This window comes from Myotis myotis, unplaced genomic scaffold (assembly GCF_014108235.1).
Source record: "Myotis myotis isolate mMyoMyo1 unplaced genomic scaffold, mMyoMyo1.p scaffold_m19_p_7, whole genome shotgun sequence".
Taxonomy (NCBI): Eukaryota; Metazoa; Chordata; class Mammalia; order Chiroptera; family Vespertilionidae; genus Myotis; species Myotis myotis.
In genome coordinates this window covers 77572294-77593431 of record NW_023416379.1, presented here as the reverse complement: position 1 = coordinate 77593431, position 21138 = coordinate 77572294, and the positions used below count along the sequence as shown (strand labels likewise).

The 21138-nt window shown below is 44.9% G+C and overlaps 1 protein-coding gene across 3 annotated transcripts; it reads right to left on the bottom strand.

The window, feature by feature from the left end:
- Positions 1-466: 466 nt before the first annotated feature.
- Positions 467-19181, bottom strand: LOC118660225 (glutathione S-transferase A4). 3 transcript variants are annotated; one of them, XM_036317380.1, is made up of 8 exons: positions 19103-19181; positions 18075-18182; positions 10335-10386; positions 8714-8846; positions 7697-7838; positions 5934-6065; positions 2298-2436; positions 467-617 (listed from the first exon to the last, which is right to left on the bottom strand). In XM_036317380.1, the coding sequence occupies exons 2-7, from the start codon at positions 18162-18164 to the stop codon at positions 2314-2316; spliced, it is 672 nt and encodes a 223-aa protein (XP_036173273.1). In that variant the 5' UTR covers positions 18165-18182; positions 19103-19181; the 3' UTR covers positions 467-617; positions 2298-2313. The 3 variants fall into 3 exon arrangements, with proteins under 3 accessions (XP_036173273.1, XP_036173272.1, XP_036173271.1); XM_036317379.1 differs by lacking the exon at positions 19103-19181 and adding an exon at positions 18585-18605; XM_036317378.1 differs by lacking the exon at positions 19103-19181 and adding an exon at positions 18351-18377.
- Between the last annotated feature and the right edge of the window lie 1957 nt (positions 19182-21138).

Here is a 21138-nt window from a genome sequence, read left to right as displayed (position 1 = left end):
GTTTACTTTCTGTAATCCTCTAATTCAGTGCAGAAGCCAAACTTCCTCCTGGCTGTTTCCTCAGAGAGCCGGCATTGAGGGCCCCCTGGTGGCTACGAGAATTAAAATCCAAAGAGCAATGTTTACAAAATGGCCTAAGGTCTATACAGCAAACCCTTGATTTATATTGTCAGGCAGTGGCACTGGAGAGTAACATCACATCGAAATGGTATACAATAGTCCAAATTTGCTGCCATCCTACACAATTCCATAATACAGACCTCTGGGTGCTATGATGTCCATGTCCGGCTCCAGGGTGTAAATTAGTCTTCAAATGAGTGTAAAAGTTTCTCTTCCCGGAAGAGGTTAGAAGGAGCAGGCCAAAAGCCCACCCTCACTCTGACACCAACTGCAAGTTCAAGGGGGTGCCCCAAAAAACACCCTGAGGTTCGTCAAGCCGCTCAAAGAACTCACAGAACTCACGGAAAGCTGTTATACTCACGGCTACGGTTTATTACAGAGAGAGGATACAGACGGAAACCAGCCAGGGGAAGAGACACACGGGACGGGGTCCAGGGGGGTCCAAACTTGAGCTTCCAGACGTCCTCTCTGTGGAGCCGTGGACGCATGAACTCCTCCTGGCAACCATGTGGGACATGGAGTATTGTCAACCAGTAAGCCCACCCAAGTTTTGAGTCCCGAATTTTTATTGGGGCTCCATCACATGGGCATAATTGACTGCCCATGTGGTTGATCCGACTCTAGCTCCCCCATAGTTGAGCTGACACCACAAGACCCCAAACCCCCACCCTCCATGGCATTATTGCTGTGGCTCAAATCACAGTTAGTTACTATCTGGCTGGCGTAAGGCAGCCAGGCAAACAAAGACACTATCAGGCATGACATTCCAAGGGCTTAGAGGTCACCTCCCAGAGGCAGAGGTCAGACCTGTGTTTGGTCAGGCCTTTGGGAAGGGTGAGTCTTTTCCGTACATACTCCCTCGCTTTCTTCTTTTCCTTGGCTCTTGCTCTCGGGATCCCAGCCGGAGCCTGGGTGTCTCTCTCTGTTCCTGGGGCCTGGTCCAATGCTACACGTGTCATCAAGCCCTTGCTCATCCAGAAATTCTAAATATTAGTGTGGCAACAGAGTGCTCACACTGTGAAAGCGCGAACACAAACAACTACTTGGTGTCTACATTTGATTTTCCTCCAATAAAACACCAAGGCCCTTGCTATGAGTGTGATAGGCATTAATGATTACCTCATGGCTATATATATATTTTTTTAATCCGAGCAAAAACCCCTCCTGCAGTAAGGGATGAATGTGTCCCTGCTATAAACCCTCATAAAAAATGTGCTTTTCCTTAGTTTTTAAATTTCTGAGTATTAGATAGTCCAGAACCAGAATTTCTGCCTTTCCCCAAATTACTTCTGCTGTTTACACATTGATCTCCCCAACTGTGTGGTACATCTTCCTAAAGCAGGGACTCTGTTCTAGGGTTCTGCCTCCTGGAACCCTGCTTGGCACATAATAGGTGCTCAATTAATATAAAAACAACACATGCGTAAAGCAGCATGAATAAACTATCCTGTTAGTCTGAAATGCAAAAAAGTTCAAGCCTACAAATGAACATTTGAGTAATACGACAAATGTGACATCCATTTATATTTTCTAACACAGATATAAAATATAACTGGAAAGATATATAAATGATACCTATGTTTGCCTGTAGGGAGAACCAGGTAGCTGGGGGCAAGGCTGAAAAGAATACTTCCAACTGTATGGCCTTTTATACCTTTTTGAAGCATGTAATTGTAGATTCCAAATAATTTAATTTAAAAATTCTAGCAAGAGGACAATGATTTGTAAATTCTTTATTTTGGCTAATATCAACTGCACTCATCACTACTATGGATTTATAATAGCTCAGAGAGAGATACTCACTACATATTCTGTTGTTATTAAACACTAAAAATTGAGAAGAGACCAGATGGGGTTTAGAATGGGGTAAGGAGAAGTGAAAAGAAGCTCCGGGAAGAACTTGAGCTCCTGCCCTACTCTGTTATCAGGAAATGAGTTCAGATCAAATCTAACATAAGTGTCAGCCTCTCCACAAAGGTTTTCAGAAAAAGGACCCCTAACAATTATCCAATGGACACAAACATGTCCATGTTTCTACAAGAGATCTCCTTGACATGAAAGACCCAACTTAGGAACAATTATACAGAGCACCACGACAGAGCGGGGATCAGGCAGCCTGGCATCAACTAAGATACTAGTGTGGACACAGCCATCTCTAGGGGCGAGTTCTCACTCACAAACATCGGTGTTGATTTACGGCATAAAGACGTTGTAGACGGTTCTCACGTAGATCTCATCAGGAGGTGGCTTCTTCTTGCTGCCAGGTTCAAGGAATTTCCTAATTGTGGGGACATTACTTACTTTCACAGAGTACTCCTGAAAACAGAAAACACAGAAGTTCAAGGTTGACCACAAAGGTATGAGTCACTATGAAAATATGGTTGTTCAAAATGGCCATATATCAAAGTTTGTTCAGAAAGGATTTACTACAGGGATCCAACCAGAACTGTAACCCAGCATCTGTTTAGGGTCTGATCTCCTGGTATGATTATTTATACTCTCTGCCAACAGTGGCTGGTATCTGGACCAGGTTTTATGCAAATCTCACGGTTCACACCAAAATGTGAATTTTTTTCACAGGTAGCAATATTAAAAAGATACGTAGAAGAGGATTATGATACTTGCTTAAACAGAAAAAGAAAAAGGGAAAAGAAAAAAGACTTGGGAAGTACCTTAAAAATATTGATCTGGCCCTAACTGGTTTGGCTTAGTGGATAGAGCATTGGCCTGTGGACTGAAAGGTCCCAGGTTCGATTCCGGTCAAGGGCATGTACCTTGGTTGCGGGCACATCCCCAGTAGGAGGTGTGTAGGAGGCAGCTGATAAATGTTTCTCTCTCAATGATATTTCTAACTCTTTATCCCTCTCCCTTCCTCTCTGTAAAAAAAAAAATATATATATATATATATATATTGATCTGCCCAGAGAAAATGCATGAGTCATTTAAATAAAAGTGTTTTTAAAAAGTCATCAGATGGTACAATTTAGATTTTAAGATTCAGCTTTCTTGGACTTTTTCACTTCTAATAGCTAATGAATCCTCTCTCGGGCTATGTGCGAGAGATGGCCAGTTGTATTTTTTGTAGCCTAGGGCTCAGATACCAGATATTTATGTAAACTGGAATGGAAGAAATAAAACATTTTTTTCATTCATAGAGTTAAATCTTACCAATTATCAGTAACTGAGAAAAAAGTCTATTTGAGCCTGGCCTGTGTGGCTCAGTGGTTGAGCTTTGACCTGTGAACTAGGAGGTCACTATTCGATTCCTGCTCAGGGTACATGCCAGGGTTGTGGGCTGGATCCCCAGCAGGGGAGAGCGGGAGGCAGCCTATTGATGATTCTCTCTCATCACTGATGTTTCTATCTCTCTCCCTCTCCCTTCCTCTCTCTGAAATTAATAAAAACATTTTTGTTTAAAAAGTCTATTTGATCCAGTAAAAATTTTTAACTATATGTAGAAGTGTATATCCATTATATATAATTATTCTAATAAAATCTTTCAAAGTAAAGAGGTCATTTACTTAAAAAGCTAGGATTTATTAAATGTTGATTGTAGACAAAGCACGGCCTTCATTAAGTATGCACACACACACAAGCATACATGTTACTAATATTAAAAAAGCTATTCCAATCATGTCAACGCTATGTGAATATGACAATCTTCTTTTTATTACTTATTTGAAATGTTTGTACTACCTAATTTTGAATATTATACCAATATTGAAAAGCTTGTTCCCTAGGATTTATCATTTAAAGATTTATGTGGGGTTTATACTTATTATGTATAATAAAATTGTAGTGACTCTTGACTTTTTAAAACTCTTTAATTAATGTAGGAATTACATTAAACTCAGATCTGGTGTTAGATTCTGAAGTCCTTTAATATGGATGCTTCAATTAAAAAAAATTTTAAAAAATTTATTTTTTAATGAATCCTCTCTCGGGCTATGTGCGAGAGATGGCCAGTTGTATTTTTTTGTAGCCTAGGGCTCAGATACCAGATATTTATGTAAACTGGAATGGAAGAAATAAAACATTTTTTTCATTCATAGAGTTAAATCTTACCAATTAAACTCAGATCTGGTGTTAGATTCTGAAGTCCTTTAATATGGATGCTTGATCTGATCAGAGATTAAAACTGTATTTACACACAAGTGCCTGGGGCTTAAACACATGTCACTAGCATTATGGATGGAAAACACCAGTAGGCCCCTAGGCTACTTCAAGGACCTATTGGTATTCAAGTCAAATTAAACAATGTTCATCTCTGTGCCTTCAAGAAGGAATGCACATATGGTTAAACTATAGAATGGCTATTTGCCTTGTTAAATATTTTTTTTCTTATTTTCTGGATGTATGCATTAAATGGATGATTGTTGTCCTGATTAGAATATCAGAATGATACCTACTGGATTTGGAATTATTATTTTTTAAAATATGTTTTTATTGATTTCAGAGAGGAAGGGAGAGGGAGAGAGAGATAGAAACATCAATGAGAAAGAATCATTGATCAGTTGCCTCCTGCACACCCCCTACTGTGGATCAAACCTGCATCCTAGGCAAGTGTCCTGACTGGGAATTGAACCACCTGGTTTATAGGTCGATGCTCAACCACTGAGCCACATTTGCTGGGTAGAAAATGATTTTTTTAAAGTATGTGTGTTACTCTTTGGAGATGAAGTGTGTGTCTTTCCTGGCCTTTGACAACTTGGCCAAAGATGTGTCAAAGTGGTCTATATCAGGGTTGACAATCTTTCCATAAAGGACCAATTAGTAAATATTTTAGGCTTTACAGGCTATACATTATCTCTCACAGAACTACTCAACTCTGCCATGGTTGCACGGAAGTAGCGTAGGCAATGCATAAATGAATGGGTGTGGCTTTGTGCCAATAAAACTTATCTATGGACACTGAAATTTGAACTTCATATAATTTCACGTGTCATGAAATATTATTACTCTTTTGGCACTTTTTCCAACCATGTAAAAATGCAAAAGTCATTGTTAGCTCAAAAGCTGTATGAAATCAGGTAGCCGGCCTGATTTGGCCTGGGGTGGGGAGCTGTAGTTTGCCAACCCCAGGGTAGAGGAAAACACATCAGACTTGCAGATATAGGCTAAGGTTCCAGGCAAAACTCAGGGACCAAGTAGCTGGGCCATCTCAGCTGCTGACTTCTTTACTCTGGGTCTCTATTTCTTCACATGTATAGTAAAGGCTTTGGAAAAGATTCATTTTTTAAAGCCCCTTTCTGCTTCAAAATTCTATCTTCAATCCTGCCAGAATAACAGGGAGCAATAAGCTGAACCACACGCAGGTCTTTCCTTGGAAAGTCTGGGGAGGGGAATGGTGGGAACTCTGAGATGATGTTCAGGGTGCCTCTTATTCACCCTCAGAACCCAGGCTTGGGCATTTCCAGTTTGACACATGACTTCCGAGACAGGGGGCCATGCCCTGGTGAGGAGACTGTTTTTGATGCGGATGCTCATGCCCTCCCTGTCAGTACGCTGAGCAGGAACAGCCGAGGAGCACCCTGTCCGTGTGATGACTTCTATGGCAAGTCCTTATTGGCTAACTCTAGGAATCGTCCCAAGAGTGTAGTTATGGAACAAAACTAAGATAAATGATATTTCATCTCTACAGATCTGGGGAGTGGAAAAACAATTTCAAGCCTGTACCTTCATTTCATTTTACCAACTAGAAGACTCTAAAAAAGTTACACACACACACACACACACACAGCCAACCAATCAACAGACACCGAAGGCAGGCCTAAAAGTTCTGAGCCAGTCTTCTAAGATGTGCTTTTGTTTACCTGGAGGTGAGGAAATGAAGCCAGGATATTGGGGATTTTCTCCTCTAGAGCCAAAATGGTCTGGAGTAGAACCACGTCTGCAAGGCTCAGCTGATTGCCCACGAGGAACCTTTGTCCATGCTCCCTCAGAACCTGCAGGAGTAAGTGTTCTGCAATGGTCACAGTACTCTACACAGAGAAGCCGACGAAGCTTTCGAACCAGTGCCACATCTGAGAAGGGGTGACACCCCGGCCTTATCCTTTCATCTCTTTATTAATAACATCAACTAACAGGAAGCTCCCTATATCAGAATGTGCGTGGACAGAAGGTATAGAAATGACAGCACCGTGAAATATCTACTTTTTATCAGAATGAAACACTGTAAAGGGGAAGGGCATATTAATTCTGGATTTATGCTTTCAAAGAATACATCGATTCCATAAATATACCTACAGAAATGATATAGCCCTCGTGAATTCAGGAGGCTGGGGAAGGTGGGGAGCGCTGTAAGAAATAAGCTATAGATCCTCGCCAAGGAGTCTGATCTTGTTTGCCAGTGATTTGTACAAACATCAGCACTCGTAGTGATCGACTGGATGTCACTATAAAAAAGCAGGCTTCCTTGTGAAGCTTCTAAGCCAGAAACAATGAGAAGCGTGAGAGTTGATCTTGCTCTCATCAGAGAATACCATATAGGTGCAGAGTCATAGGAACCTCGGTAGAAGAGGGAAGATCCCGTTGGCAGAGAACTCTCGGATGCTCGCGAGCGTGAGGATGTGTGTGTGGTGTGTATGACTGACAGGGACCCTGCACATGATTCCAAATCAAAGAGCCAGTGCAGCCAGAGTGGGGGAGCACAACGAATGCGGCATTTGCAGTCCGAGGGCTGAGTTTCATTCCCAGCTCTCCTCCCCAGGCACCTCACTCCATCTCAGTGATTCTGCTTCATTATGTATCAAAGAGGGGTAACCATTTTTAGCTCACGTGTTGGGAGGAGCCCTGACACTATCTGGGCCACAGGGACATAAGAACCAGCAACAGCCTTTCCCCAAGGCACCTGCTCCTCCCATGTCACTCCACATTTCTGCATTAGCATATTTTACATTCACGAAGTGCCCGTGGGCAAGAGAGCATGAGAGCAAGTGGCAGAAACACCCAGGAAATACCTCCCCTTCTCAGATCTAATTCCATGAAGATGGCCAGAGGACGTTTGCCAAGTCCATATTTTTACATTGTCTTCTTCTGTGTGTTTTTTTACTTGAAACATTCAAACACAATTCCTCTCAGCTAAGAAAAAGGAGTTTGAAGTTCAGAAAAGCAGTAAGACCAGGTAAATTACAAAACAGAAAAAAGAGCAAATGGAAATAAAGCGCAGTGGTTCTTCTCTTCACATCAAACTGTTAAGTAGGATGTCTGATACAACGCCGTTCGGCAAACGTCCATGGCATGAAAGAGGGAAGAGATTAGGGAGTTTCTGCTGGTCTGTATCTTACACGGGGGGGGGGGGGGGGGGGGGGGGGGGTTTACCGGGTGAACGTGAGGAATGATGACACACCATGTGGTGAGCCCAGGTTCCCCCAGACTTCTGAACAATGTGGTCCCAGGGGTCTGAGAGCTCCACGCCACCCTGGCTTTGTGCTCAGGGCTACTGTCAGCTCTCAGGGGTCGAGCCGGCTTAGTCCAACAGGGCTCAGCTTCACACTGTCCTGAGCTGGAAGGGGCATTGGTGGCAGCTCCCTGGTGGTCTGGTTATGCTCTTTTCATAGGCTTCTCCGCCACCTACCTTTTCAAACACAGGGAAGTACCGAAGAATAGCCTTCTGGGCCATGCTAACCACTTCCTTCTGTTGATCGTCTGGCTTCAGGAAAGGGTGCATGATAATCAGCTCCAGCAGATCCAGCGTCCCCTCCACATACATGTCAATCCTTAAAACGAAAAAGCAGGTTTCTTAGTTTCCCCCTCTTAGCACTCACCAGCTTCCACAACTAAGAATTCAGAATGCTTTTTCCCCATAAGGCTCTGGCATCTGAAGTACCAAGAACATGTATCTACACCTGTCTCTTATGAGGAACGTTGCAACCAATTCTAGTTATAATTCAGAAAAGTCTTTCAGGAAAATCTGTACAAATCAGATGGCACAATAGCCATGACAGCCCTCTCTCCCCAGTCCCTACTCCTTCACTCTCACTCCACACACGTGCAGTGTGGGTGGAACGCCACATTTATAAAAAAAGAGTGGATACCACTTCTGGAATGCTTGGTATGCATCAGGCATGGTGCTAAACACTCTGCAGCTGTGAGTTCACTGAATCCCATGACATTATGAGGAATGTGCTGTCATTACCCCCACTGCACAGGACACTCATCAGGATTCCAGCTTAACACACTGCCTGGGGCCATGCATCCGGGAGGTACAAGGACCAGGCTCTGAATTCAAATTATAATTCAAGGCACAGTGTCCCAGGCCTCAGATGTCACAGCAGCTGCCTATTCCTAACACTCAATGGTAATAGGTTTGCAAGAAAAATAAAAAGTGTTATCCAAGTGTTTAAAGATGTTGAAACCTGCAACTATCACACTCCCGATACCGGCTCCACTATCTGAATTCAGTTCCTTTCTATCATTTTACTCGGATGCTCTGTACTGATTTCCCAACTGGTCTTCATGACCATTCCAGGTGTCCATTCCCTGTCCACACTAGTGACCCAAGACATAGTGTAAACAGGGTGCTGCAAGGACTGCAGATCAGCTAAGGATCAGTAAGCTGACACGTGACAACACTCAAGAGGGGCCACATTACAGGGTTCTCTCCTTGAGGTCCCTGCCGAAGAGATTGTGCTTGTCCGCGATGTAGTGGAGAATGCTCCGGGTCTGCACCAACTTCATGCCGTCAATTTCAACCATTGGCACTTGCTGGAACAGCAGGTGGTTACCTGAGAAGGGAGCCCAGAGTTAGAGGTGATCTCTTCCCTGTCCCCTGACCCCTAAGAAAGTGCTTTGGGGAATAAAAAAGGACAGTGGGGCCACACAGCCTTAGGAAATGGTATAAAACCCCCTGATGACAGACAGGTAACCTCAACTTCATTCGGGGGAGCAGATTTAGCCATAAGAGAAGCCTGGCCCAGCCGGCGTGGCTCAGTGGTTGAGCGTCGACCCATGAACCAGGAAGTCACGGTTCGATTCCCAGTCAGGGCATATGCCCGGGTGCGGCCTTGACCCCCAGTGTGGGCTGTGCAGGAGGCAGCCAATCGATGATTCTCTCTCATTATTGAAGTTTCAATCTCTCCTTCCCTCTCCCTTCCTCTCTGAAATCAATAAAAATATATATTTTTTTAAAGAAGCCTGAAAACTCGCTTTGTTCGAAACTTGCCCCTTTCATTTTCAGCCCTGGAAAAACACCTCCCCACAGTGACAAGGGGGTAGAAATGGAGTAAAGACATTTCTTCAGAGCTATGCGGGCCAATAACAGTAGCTAGTAGCTGTACGTGTCTAGTGAAGCCTACATTTAAATTAATGAAAATTTGAAAATTTGGCTCCTTAGTTACACGAGACACATTTCAAGCGCTCAGTAGGCACAGAGGCCAGTGGCTCCTGCACTGGCCAGCGCAGAAGAGAACATTCCCCTCCCTGCAGGATGATCTCCTGGCTGCACTGCCTGCGGCAGCCTGACCACGCCACCTGAATCCCCAACTGCCACTCAGGGCCACCCGTGGGCTTGTCTCTTTCACAGCCACAGACCACGGACTACCAAGTTAGCTGTCACCCGTCAGAACGTAACCCAGCACTTTCTTCAACAAACCTGCATCAAACACTGTAAACCCCAGGGAGGGATGCAAGTACAGGGACCCCACGGCTGGGGGCCTGTAGGGGTGGAGAGGCCATGAGCACTCAGCACGTGCCTCGGGGTGCTCGACAGGTGGCATTGCAGCCTGTACAGCTGGTCCCACACAAGGGGGTCCTGAGGTTGGGAGGGAGGCTGGGTATTTCTTAGGGGGCCTGGGTGTGGAGGGGGTAGGGCTGACCAGGTGTTAATGCGGGCCTTTTATTGATTCCATTTGTTTGGTATTCGCAGGCCCATGCCTCAGAGAATTTAGGGGAGGAGAAGGAGGCGGGGCAAGGAAGATGAGGAGGGAAGGGATGATGAAGACAGAGGAAGGGGTAAAGGAGTTTGGAGGAGGGCGGGGGGAGGAGAGAGGGATGGAGAAGGGCTTATGTGGGTGGAACGAAGAACTGCTCTCTCCCTTCAGCTCTTGTAGAAGCGACTTCCTCGCCGTTTCAGCTGTTTTTCCCTCTTGCTGGTCTGGTTAGGACACTGTCCTGAATGTTCAGTGTCCAGGGTCTTCGCCCTTCCACATGAATGTCAGCTCTTTTTAAAAAAACAACAAACCAGCATTACCGAGTCATCTCCTCTCCACACTCACCGTCCTGCAGTTTCTGCAGCTGTTCTTTCGTTTCCAAAAATTCTTCCTCGAACTAAATTGTAAAAAAGAAAAGGTACATGTCACTACAGGTTCAAGACTGCAAACTCCAAGTTAAACTGCTGCCAAGTCCCAGGGAAAGAGCACACGCTGTACCCACACCTTGGTTTCTAAAGATCACTGCGCGCTAAAGAGACCAGGGCTCCTGGGAGAAATGGTGGATTCTGTCACGTCAGGGAATAGGGACGCTCACAGACTAAGAGCTGTGACAAAGGCAAAGGCAAAGGCACTCAGGACCCTACCTGCGGGTCATTCCCTGGCCAAGTCTGGGACAACTCAAGCATCAAAAACAGTGATGTCACTTATGGATTATAATACACACAAACCAAAAAAACACCCTGTCCAGAATGATGATACTAAAAAGGGGGTGGGGGGAGAAGAAAGTTTATATATATATAAATCAGAATTTATATATATATATCAGGATTAGTGCTAGTTATGCTAGTTAATGTATAATTATGGCTAATTAATAAAATTAGAAAAAAGCTAATTTGCGACCGACAATGAAATTACTGGGCCATGGGCACAGACTATTCACACAATCTCAAAGTATTCCCCACGCGTTACTTCATTATGACAAAGGAAGAGCGTTTCTTTGCAATGGAGAGATCCGGAGGTCTCACCATCTCGCCAACCAAGTGGTCAGACTTAGCTGCCCACTGAGGGACACTCTGAGCTGTCCTGTCCTTGCTGCTATGAGACGGTTACAATAGCGCTGTGAAAACACTGCCCAAAACACTGAACCCGGAGGTGAAAACCAAGCACATCCAGAATGTGGGAATTCTGCAACATCAATGGCCTGGATTCTTTCAAAGAGTCAAGAACATGGGGGTGGGAACGGGGAGAGCAGGTACTGTTCTAGATGAAAAGAGACTTAACAACCCAAAGCCTGAATCTTGATTCGATCCTGGATGGGGCGGTACAGGGGACAGCTATAACTGCTACACAAATATATAGGAGATACAGAGACATTTGGGGGACAGCAGGTATTGTATATTAGATATTGTAAAGTGAGCGTTACTTTTCTTAGTTGTGACAATGATATTGTGGTTTTTAGAACAGTTTATTCTCAGGAAGAAGATATGTGCTGATGTCTGCAACTTACTTTCAGAGGACTGAAGGAAGCAGAAGCAGAGAGGGAGGAAGGGAGAAAGCAAATGTGGTAAACTGCTAACAAGTTTAGTTGAAAGGTGTCCATTGTACTATTACAGTTTTTCTGTAGGTGTGAACGCTTTCAAATTAAAAAGTTTGGGGCAGCGTGGAGAGAAATAGAGTGAAAACAAGTTCTTCTTCTCTTGACATTCTAAAATGTTCTAACAGGACTTCATGTCAGGAAGAGGCCTCCTCCCACTGTGTCCCTGTGCTGCTCCCGATCAGCCAAGGGCCGGCGGAGCTGACCCACCCAGAATCAGCAGTGCCCCTCTGTCTCAACCAGCTGACCTTGGGGGAGAACTGGGACATGGGGTGTAGAGGAGCTTCTGCTATTCGCCAGGGTCCCCGTGGTGTGAGGAGAGGGGCCTCAGTGCCCCTGCAGACAGACACTCTATCTGGTGCTCAGGCCAGCAATGTTCTGGGCATTTGTCCAAACGCCCGGCTGGTCAGATATGGTTCTAGGGGTACTCCCTCCATACGACTGCTCTCAGAACTTATGACCATGACCATTTAGAACACATGGGAAATATGGGAGGGGGCGTCCGACCCCAGGCCCATCTTCAGTAGCTTAGAGACCCCAGAATCGTACATTTTAGTTTTATTCCACGCCCGCCTCCCCCCACCCCCTGCCACAGTATTTCATTGCTTATTTATCAAGAGAAACTCTTCCTTAGCTCAAATATTCATGTTTCATAGTTCAGGAACACAGGTCAGCGACAAACTTCCATGGAATTCAACCCAAAGAAATTCCTTACATTACAAGATCACTTTGCTCTGACAGAAGCCAGCCTTCCTCGTCTCCTCTAAATCTTTCATGAATCACAGTTTCTGTAGAAATCTGCAGATGCCTTCTTTCTTGGTTCAGCCATCCAAACTAATAAAAGCTGCAAGCCCTAGGGATACAATGATGGCTCCAACAATATGAAATCGCAGACGCTTGGCTAGAAGGCCATGCATCTGAGGTTTTGGCCAAGCACTGAAAGACACGGTAGTTATATTCTCCCCCACACCAACGTCCTTCCTGCGGGAGAACTGGCTCCAGAATCGTGCATTTTAAAGACAAGGCCTTCCCAGTGGTTCTGGTCCTGGTTTGGGATTTCTGGGACATGCACGGTGTGTGCTCTCACTAGAGCAGTGGTCGGCAAACCGCGGCTCAAGAGCCACATGCAGCTCTTGGGCCCCTTGAGTGTGGCTCTTCCACAAAATACCATGTGCGGGCGCGCACGTACAGTGCGATTGAAACTTCGTGGCAATTGAAATGTACCTCAATCAGATTGAGGACGTTTTTAGCAAAGGCCAGCTTAGGAGTACCCTAATTAAGTTAATAACAATGTGCCTACCTATATAGTTTAAGTTTAAAAAATTTGGCTCTCAAAAGAAATTTCAATCGTTGTACTGTTGATATTTGGCTCTGTTGACTAATGAGTTTGCCGACCACTGTACTAGAAGAACTGGCTCACGTCAAGCTCTGTAAAACTACTGGCCAGTAAGAAGGAAATGGCACTGGAGGGGAGATGAGAGGGTGGGACAGAGAGGGAAGGAAAAAATCAGGTCGAGCTTGGAAGGACCTGGGCAACTCTAGTCCAATTACTGCCGTGGGCTGGGTTTCCATCTACAGTCAGTTGTCTCTGCTCCCTAACTTCAGAGAACTGCCCTTCCCACACCACAGCACTCACTTGTTCAACACTCGCTCAGTTCTTCAAGTGAATTACCACAAGTCCTGCATTAGGAGCTCGTAGCCCTTAAGTCTTCTCTTTTATGTGTGTTGATTCCCCTCTGAACAAGGGGATCTGGCTGGAATCTGGGCTGGGGGCAGGGGTCTTCAGGCAAGTGGAGCCCTGGCAGTTGTGAAGCAACATCCAGCACAGAGCAATGCCCAAGGACTTGGACCAGTGACTGAGATGGAGGATGCTGACTCCTGAGTGAGGACCTGCTGCCTTTCAGCAGGTTGCTACCTGTTTACACAGATGTGTGTGCCGTACGCAGCGGACTCAGCCGGATACTGTAACACTGGGACTCACAAACTCATCCACTGGCTGCCAGCCCATCCCTCCCGATTGTTTCGATCTGTATGAGCACAAACTTAGCTAAAAATGTCCTTTGGCAAAGACATGGAGGGAGCGCTTCCAAATATCACCCTTTGGGAATTGCTCCTGTAAGCCATGTGGTCAGCCCCAGTGAGGGAGGCCAATCAAGCTCCTTCCACCCTGGGCAAAGGGGCGAGCCTAAGAGCCACTCTGGGCTAATTATTCCGTCCCATCTACCTGCCCACTACCATTGGTCTAGGATAGGTTGGTCACGTGACCTGTGTTCTTGTTTTGTTGAATTCATTTCGGGTTGGGTCTCCATCAATGAAACCAAGAATCCTGACTCATAGGAGAACAGGAGGGGCAAGATACAATGAAGATTAGGAAGAGAGAGGATGTGATGAAGCATTATACTACATAACACAAATACTAGTAAGACATCCATTTCAAAACTTATTATATAAACCAGAATTGTAAATTCAGAAGCATATAGGGTTAGACAGATGACATAAACAGACCAGCTTCAGGTGATGGGACCAAGAATTTGTTCACTCTCCCTCTTAACACAATTAGAAAATTCATCCTGAGACAACAGGGACTGAGGGGGACTGTGTTTCAAGGGCCCAGCTGCAGTGGCAGTCCTTGCTCAGGCTCAGCAATGCTGCCTGTGCAAATGAGGGCCCAGTGTCATTAAATCTTCCAGTTTCTCAAAAGAAGTCAGAAACCAGCATCTACTTATATAAAAACCATGGGTGGTGTTCATCACGACCTGAATCGCCTCAACCAAACGGAAGTCAGTCCTGCAGGGGTTGTCTTGGCAATGGCTGTGCCCTCTCCTGAGCTGTTTCCTGGAGCTGTTTCCAGTGAGGGCGGGGTTTGAGGCAGGAACCTGACCTCGGAGCGTGGACCCACTGAATCCTGGGTCGTTTTGCCAAGGGCTGCGCCCTCCCCAGCTGTTTCCCGTGTGGCCTGAGGGAAGAACCTACCCTCAGAGCATCAGGAGTGCCCAGCAGCAGTCAGTCCTGGGTTGCTGAGGTGGAGGCCATGGCGTGGTAGAACTCTGGGTCTGGCCCAACAGGGGGCATGGCCAACCTTCAAACCAGACCCTGACAGTAGAAAGGAGGGAGCCCCATTTCTCACAGAATCTGCTGTTGGATAGCTTGCTGTCAGTGGCCTGCCAGCCAGGAACCCCGTTCTCCTGCACCCCGGACCTTGACAGGAGGGAGGACGGAGCCCCTTTCCTCACGGAATCAGCTCCTTTTGTTACTGTTTATTTATTAATAAATTTATATATTATTTTCATATACATTTTACTAATTTCCTTTCATCTCTCACACTTCTGTTATAGAGAAAGCACAAATAGCAATATTAAAATATCTCTAATTAATTCCCTTTTTTAAAAAAATATATTTTATTGATTTTTTACAGAGAGGAAGGGAGAGGGATAGTTAGAAATATCGATGAGAGAGAAACATCCATCAGCTGCCTCCTGCACACTCCCCACTGGGGATGTGCTCGCAACCACGGTACATGCCCTTGACCGTAATCAAACCTGGGACCCTGAGTCCGCAGGCTGATGCTCTATCCACTGAGCCAAACCAGTTAGGGCAATTAATTCCCTTTTAATGTGTAAGAATTTGGTGCACCGGGCTACTAGTTGTATATAAAACTGATATCAACTAATTTAGAAAACTGTAAGACACAGTGTGAGAGTTATAATGGTGCACAAAGAAGCCAAAACCCCAAACTCAAGGACCTTTATTTGTCATCTTTGGAGGTTGCCAGGGTAACAGTTCATTATTCTGAAAATTGATGGAGACCAAATCAAGCATTTATCTTGCCTTTCCTATATGAGCTGCACTTGGAAGTAACTAAATCATTAACGAGTGAGAAAATTCTCTTTATAAGACAACCATGTTAATAAATTCAGGTGAAATGAGATAGAAAAATCGTCATTTTGTAATCCCCAGCAATGGTGAAGATCAACAGCTGCTAAAACCACTATCTGAATGGGTAAGGGGGGAACTTGTGGATTAGGCTGACGCCACCGGAACACACTGATCAAGCTCTGCATGGTTGAAAGGAGACAGTCAGACATCATGCTCCCTGATGGCATACAACAGAAATATGTCCACAGTGTCCTTCTGTTGGAGTCTGGCAGGGGGAAAGAAAACACACATAAATATGGAAAGAAAAAAAGGAGTCTGGATTTGATCACAGCTCTGGATCCAACTAGCCATTTGCAGGAAATACAAAAAATAAGAGGAACATGTTAAAATGAGGGTAAGTCAGCTAGCTAAGTGCAGAATGGGGGTGATTTTACAGGGCAGCTCTTCCACAAATAAATGGCATGAAACAAATGAAGATACTTAACAACCAGATCTTGGCTGTTAATACCATCCTATATAATAAAAGCCTAATATGCAAAGTGTCCCCTTGACCGGGAGTTCAACTAGGCGGTCGACCAGGGGGCGGGGCCGGCTGGCCAACTGCCCTCGGGCCCTCCCCCTGGCCGGCCCCACCCTAGGCGGCAGTGGCAGGCAGCAGGGGGCGGCGGGGGGAGGGAGGGAGGGAGACTCTGGCCGGCAGCCGGCAGCCGCTAGGGACCCTACCGGTGCATGAATTTCATGCACTGGGCCTCTAGTTTTCAAATAAAAGGGACCAGAGCTCCTTGGAGAAAAACCTGGTTCTAGGGCCAGGGCTAGGAAAATATAAGAGCCTGGAGCATCCTGTTGTCAGAAAGTAAGAAACTGATGAAGGGGGAGGAAAAAAGAAAAGGGAGTGGGGCTAAGTCCCAATGGCCAAAGCTGGGACAATTTGTGCAACAAAGTAAAATATTACTGGATTATAACCCAAAGTGAAAAAATAAATATGCTTAAGTTCATGCTGATATTAATAAATGACTGAATAAATAATTAAGTGGAGGGAAAAGACAAACTCCCTTACAGAAGAATTCTAAATGTAGATACTCCCAGGAAGAGGAGCTTAATTCCCACCCTAAAAATGACGCGCTTCTCAAGAAAAGAGGGGAAACGGCCACTTTACAAGGGAGCTGGCAGAACCTCCTTCACCAAGTGGCCAAGGCTAACAGCACCAGTGAGAAATCATGTTAATATCATGTAATCCCTAATGTGATGCAATGGAAAGGGCACTTCGTCTCTGTGCTGTTCTTCCCCTGAACCCCAATCTAATCATGAGAAAAATATCAGACATCCAGTTTGGGTATCAAACTGGAGGATTCTCCAAGAAACCTGACCAATTCTTTTCAAAACTGTCAAGGTCATGAAATAAAGGAAAGACGGAGAAACTATCACAGGTGGAGGGAGACTAAGAAAACATATGACTCAATACAATGCTGGATCCTGGAACAGTAAAAAGGGCATTAGTGGAAACACTAACTAAATTCAAGTAGTCTGTAGTTTAGTCATGCATCAATGTTGGTTTCTTAGTCGTGTCGTGGTTATGTAAGATGTTATCAGTAAGGGAACCTGAGTGATGGTTATAGGGGAATGCTCAGCACTGTCTTTATAACTGCTATAAATCTAAAATTTCTCCCAAATAGTTCATTTTTTTAAATGCAGAGATAACTGCTAAAGATTTTTAAAATACTGAAGGAAATAGAACCAAATGCAATGTGTGGGCCTGATTAAGATCCAGACTGGAATAAACTAACTATAAAAAAAAAGACCAGTTTGAGACAATGAGGCTGAGTGCTAGATAATAATAAAGAATTGTTAGTTTTGTAAGGTGTAAAAACAGTATTGTGGTCATGTTTTAAAATCCTCCTCTTTTAGAGGTAAAAACTGATGATGTGATACGATGCTTAGATTTTGCTTTAAAATACTCCCCAAAAACAAGGAGGGGAGGAGGCAGATAAAACAAGTTAGCATAAAGTTGATGATTTTTAAAAATTTTTTATTGAACTTATTGGGGTGACATTGGTTGATAAAATTATATAGGTTTCAGGTGTACAACTGTATAATACATCATCTGCATATTATATTGTGTGTCGGTCACCATTTATTTCCCCCTTTACTTTATTGTACCACCCCTTAACCCCCTTTTCCCTTTGGTAATCACCAAGTTAACCGATTCTTGAGGCTGGGTGAACGGTACATAGAATTCATGGCAATGTCCTCTCTGCCTTTGTTCCTACCTGAAAATTCCTGTAAGAAGCTAAAAGAACAGAACAAAAACACTGTGCAGACAAGAAATTTCCGGGGACCTCGTATAATCAACAAAAATCTGGGAGTCGTTGGCAAATGTCAGGTTCATTCCTTTTCTCCTTACTAATAAATATTTATTGGTGGTAGATCAGAAGCCAATGATTAAGTAAAAGCAAAACAGAAACCCATCCACTACATACCATTTATACAGGGGGAAAAAGATGGAAAGGAAGGAATCCTCTGAGGGAAAGGACTACCTCAGGGCTCCCCCGTGTATGTTCTCCTCTAAAGTCTCAAAGGTGTAAGACAAATCTGTGAAGAAACAGCATGGAAGGTACCTCGACTCCAGCGGCAGCCAAAACCCATCGCACGGTTTCCATCCGGCCTCTCCCGTTGGGGTAGTGGAGCTTGGGCTTCTTCTCAGCCATGGCGGTCTTTGAGGCTTTCTGAAAAACACACGCAGCATCTCATTCGTGTCCTCAACCCGGTGCTGGGGGCTCAATGAGTATTCACCACCGGGGCACAGGAAACTGGCTTATTTTTACTGCGTTTCCCTTTCCCCTCACTCATTAAAACCTTCCACCATTTTAAAACCTTAAAACAAAACAAAATACCCCGGCTCTCATATTGTTTCTAGGATGTCTTGTTTGGATCTTGGGACGCTGGGACCATTGGTGGCCAAGACATCTGTGCTAACACCGTATTTCACAGATTCAAATCATCTTATACTTTGAGCTTGAAAATCTTAAGATTTCCCAAATTCGGCCCGCAGAGGCCAGACGCGGAGGGTCGCCGAGAATTCTACACCCACTGGCACGTCTGCAAAGAAGTCGTACTTTCACACGCACCATCATATTTGATTATCACAGAAACTGGAAGGTGGACAGGCCGAGCATTGCAACATGTGCGTCCATCGTCACGCGTGCGGTAGCTGCCCCCGATCCAGCACCTCCCCCGCCCCCGCTGGGCGGTGAGCCCTGACCCCATCGAGTGCGCCCAGGCCACCCAGGCTGGACTCGGGTACCCCGCGTGCCCGCTCGGCCCAAGCTGGGCCACAGCGGCCACCCCGCCCCGCCCGGGGAGGATCCGAGCCCAGTTTCTTCCGTCAATGGATTCAGACTCCCCAGCGCTAGTTAATAAAAATACGCACACTGAGCCAATGGCGACCCCAACTGCAGTCAGGGGGCCCACATCTACCAAGACGAAGGCGGGGCGGGAAGGACAAGAGGGGGGAGGGAGACAAGAGAAGGGTTGGGGGATTGAGGGATGGATGGTGGAATAATCGAGTTCGGAGCCGAGAGAACAGAGAGAAGGATAAACAAAAAGAAGGGAAAAGACGGGTGGGGGCGACAGGAGGGACACAGACCTGGAGCCCGCTACCAGCACCCGGAGTAGCACAAAGCGCACTGCGCGCAGCCAGCAGCGGGGCGGGACCAGCTGGCTGGGAGGAGGCGCTACCGGTGGGCGAGGCTCCGGGAAGATTTCACCAATCGAAAAGGCAGTGTTTAGCATGCTCCCACCCATCTGCAAGGCATTCTGGATAATATAAAACAGCTCAAATTCAAGCAGTTTTAACATTAATTTTGGCATTTTGAGAGATTACATGTGCTTTACAGTGTTATTTAGATTTGAACTTTAATGAATAATTCTTACTACAGCTCTGGTAGGGCAAAAATCTCGTCCTATGTGTAAAGCCACAAATCTGGCCAGGTTTATATAGCCCGTGAGCAGCCATTGCCTTCGGATGTGAGGGCGATCTGGCTGCGACATCTGTCACCCCATTGATCGCCAGGGTTGATTCGGCTGATCTGGCTGGCTAGGCGGGTGTCCCCCTCCTCCCTCACCGATCCATGTGCGTCCCTCCCGAAGCTGCGCGCTCGGTCGAAGAGGACGACCTTCCCCCCCGAGGAGAGGACCGGTCTTCGGTCAAGGGTATACGAGTAGCTGCGCTCCCCTGCTAGAACCTCCAAACAAGCTCTCAAGGTCCATTTGTAGGAGAACGTAGGGTAGTCAAGCTTCCAAGACTCCAGACACATCCAAATGAGGCGCTGCACGTGGCAGTCTGCCTTCCTTTTCTAATTTTGCAACAAAAAATTTTCGTTCCATTACAGAATTACCTATATTTTTGTTTTTGTTTGACTAGATTTTGATTATTTTCACCCAGAAATGTGTGAATTCAAGTAGAATTCTAGTTTGAAGAAGATAGGTAAGGAAAGGTGAGATATTAAAGAGGTATAAAATATGAAGGATGAGTTGGGGAAGGGAGAAAGAAAAAAATTTAAAATGACACCCCCAACATACAAAAACACATTTCCTTTTCCACTTCCCTTGCCTATTTTTCATCACATTTATTGTCATCTAATATATATTTTTTATTTTGTTGCCTCTAGATTTGATAGAATTCCATAAGGTTAGGAATTTTCACATTTTAACCACATACTTTTGTACTAGTATATCTTGCTCCTAGAATAATGCTGAACACAGAGTAGGAATATTTACTGAATGAAGGATGCCTTGGTTCCTAGCTCCATAAGCCTGGTGAGGGAAACAATGAGCAGATTTGACTTTCATTCCTATGAGCCATCCAATTGGTAATGTCCGCTAGACAATTGTATAGGCCAGTGATGACTGAGAAGGGAGGACTGGCATGGATCAAACTGGCAGCAAAAGGGTGAGCTTATCTAGAGAAAGCATGTAAAACAAGAAATAAAGGAAATCAAGAATAGCTGGCAGCCTAAGAGTCAGAAAAGTCACTTTCAGATATAAGTATGTTCAATTTCATCTTTCTAATTCTGACCTAACACAGATTATCACGCAAACATAGGTAGGAAGCCCCATTTTCCAGCCCTGCTGAAAGTGATCATTCATTTTTTTAAAAAAATATACATTTTTATTGTTGATAGTATTACAGATATCTTCCATCCCCCACCTTTACCCCCTCCAAGTGATCATTCTTGACTCATTTTTTCTCACACACCTTTCTACAAGGACTCACTTTAATTGAACTAGATAGCACAAGCATTATTTTAACTTTTTTAAAATCTTATTTATCTTCATTCCCTTATATCTAATTGGTTGAACCATATCACATTGCTGATACTTTACTATTTTTTTTTCTAACCTACAAAAATGACAAGTTCATATTCCAACCTACTAAAAATAGGGTCACATCATCCAAGCAATCTTGTTTACCTGAAAGAGAAACTAAGGCAGTACCATTGGGCTCTATTAATTGCACAGCCTTGTGGAGAAATAAAAAGTCCTGTTGGGGCGGCAAGGGGGGTGGCGGGAGGGCAGGAATAAAAAAAGTCCTGTTAAAGTAATTCTGCCATTCTACGACAGGTACCCTTAGGGCGTTTTCTTCTTTGGAAGCTCCTGAAATCATTTTCTTCTTGGAGGTTG

Coding starts and splice junctions, on each gene's coding strand:
- LOC118660225 (XM_036317378.1), bottom strand. Junction 8,847..10,334: donor GCTGCAGAAACTGCAGGACG/GTGAGTGTGGAG, acceptor CTCCCTTCTCAG/GTAACCACCTGCTGTTCCAG. Junction 2,437..5,933: donor CTTCATTTCCTCACCTCCAG/GTAAACAAAAGC, acceptor TTCTGTTTTCAG/GAGTACTCTGTGAAAGTAAG.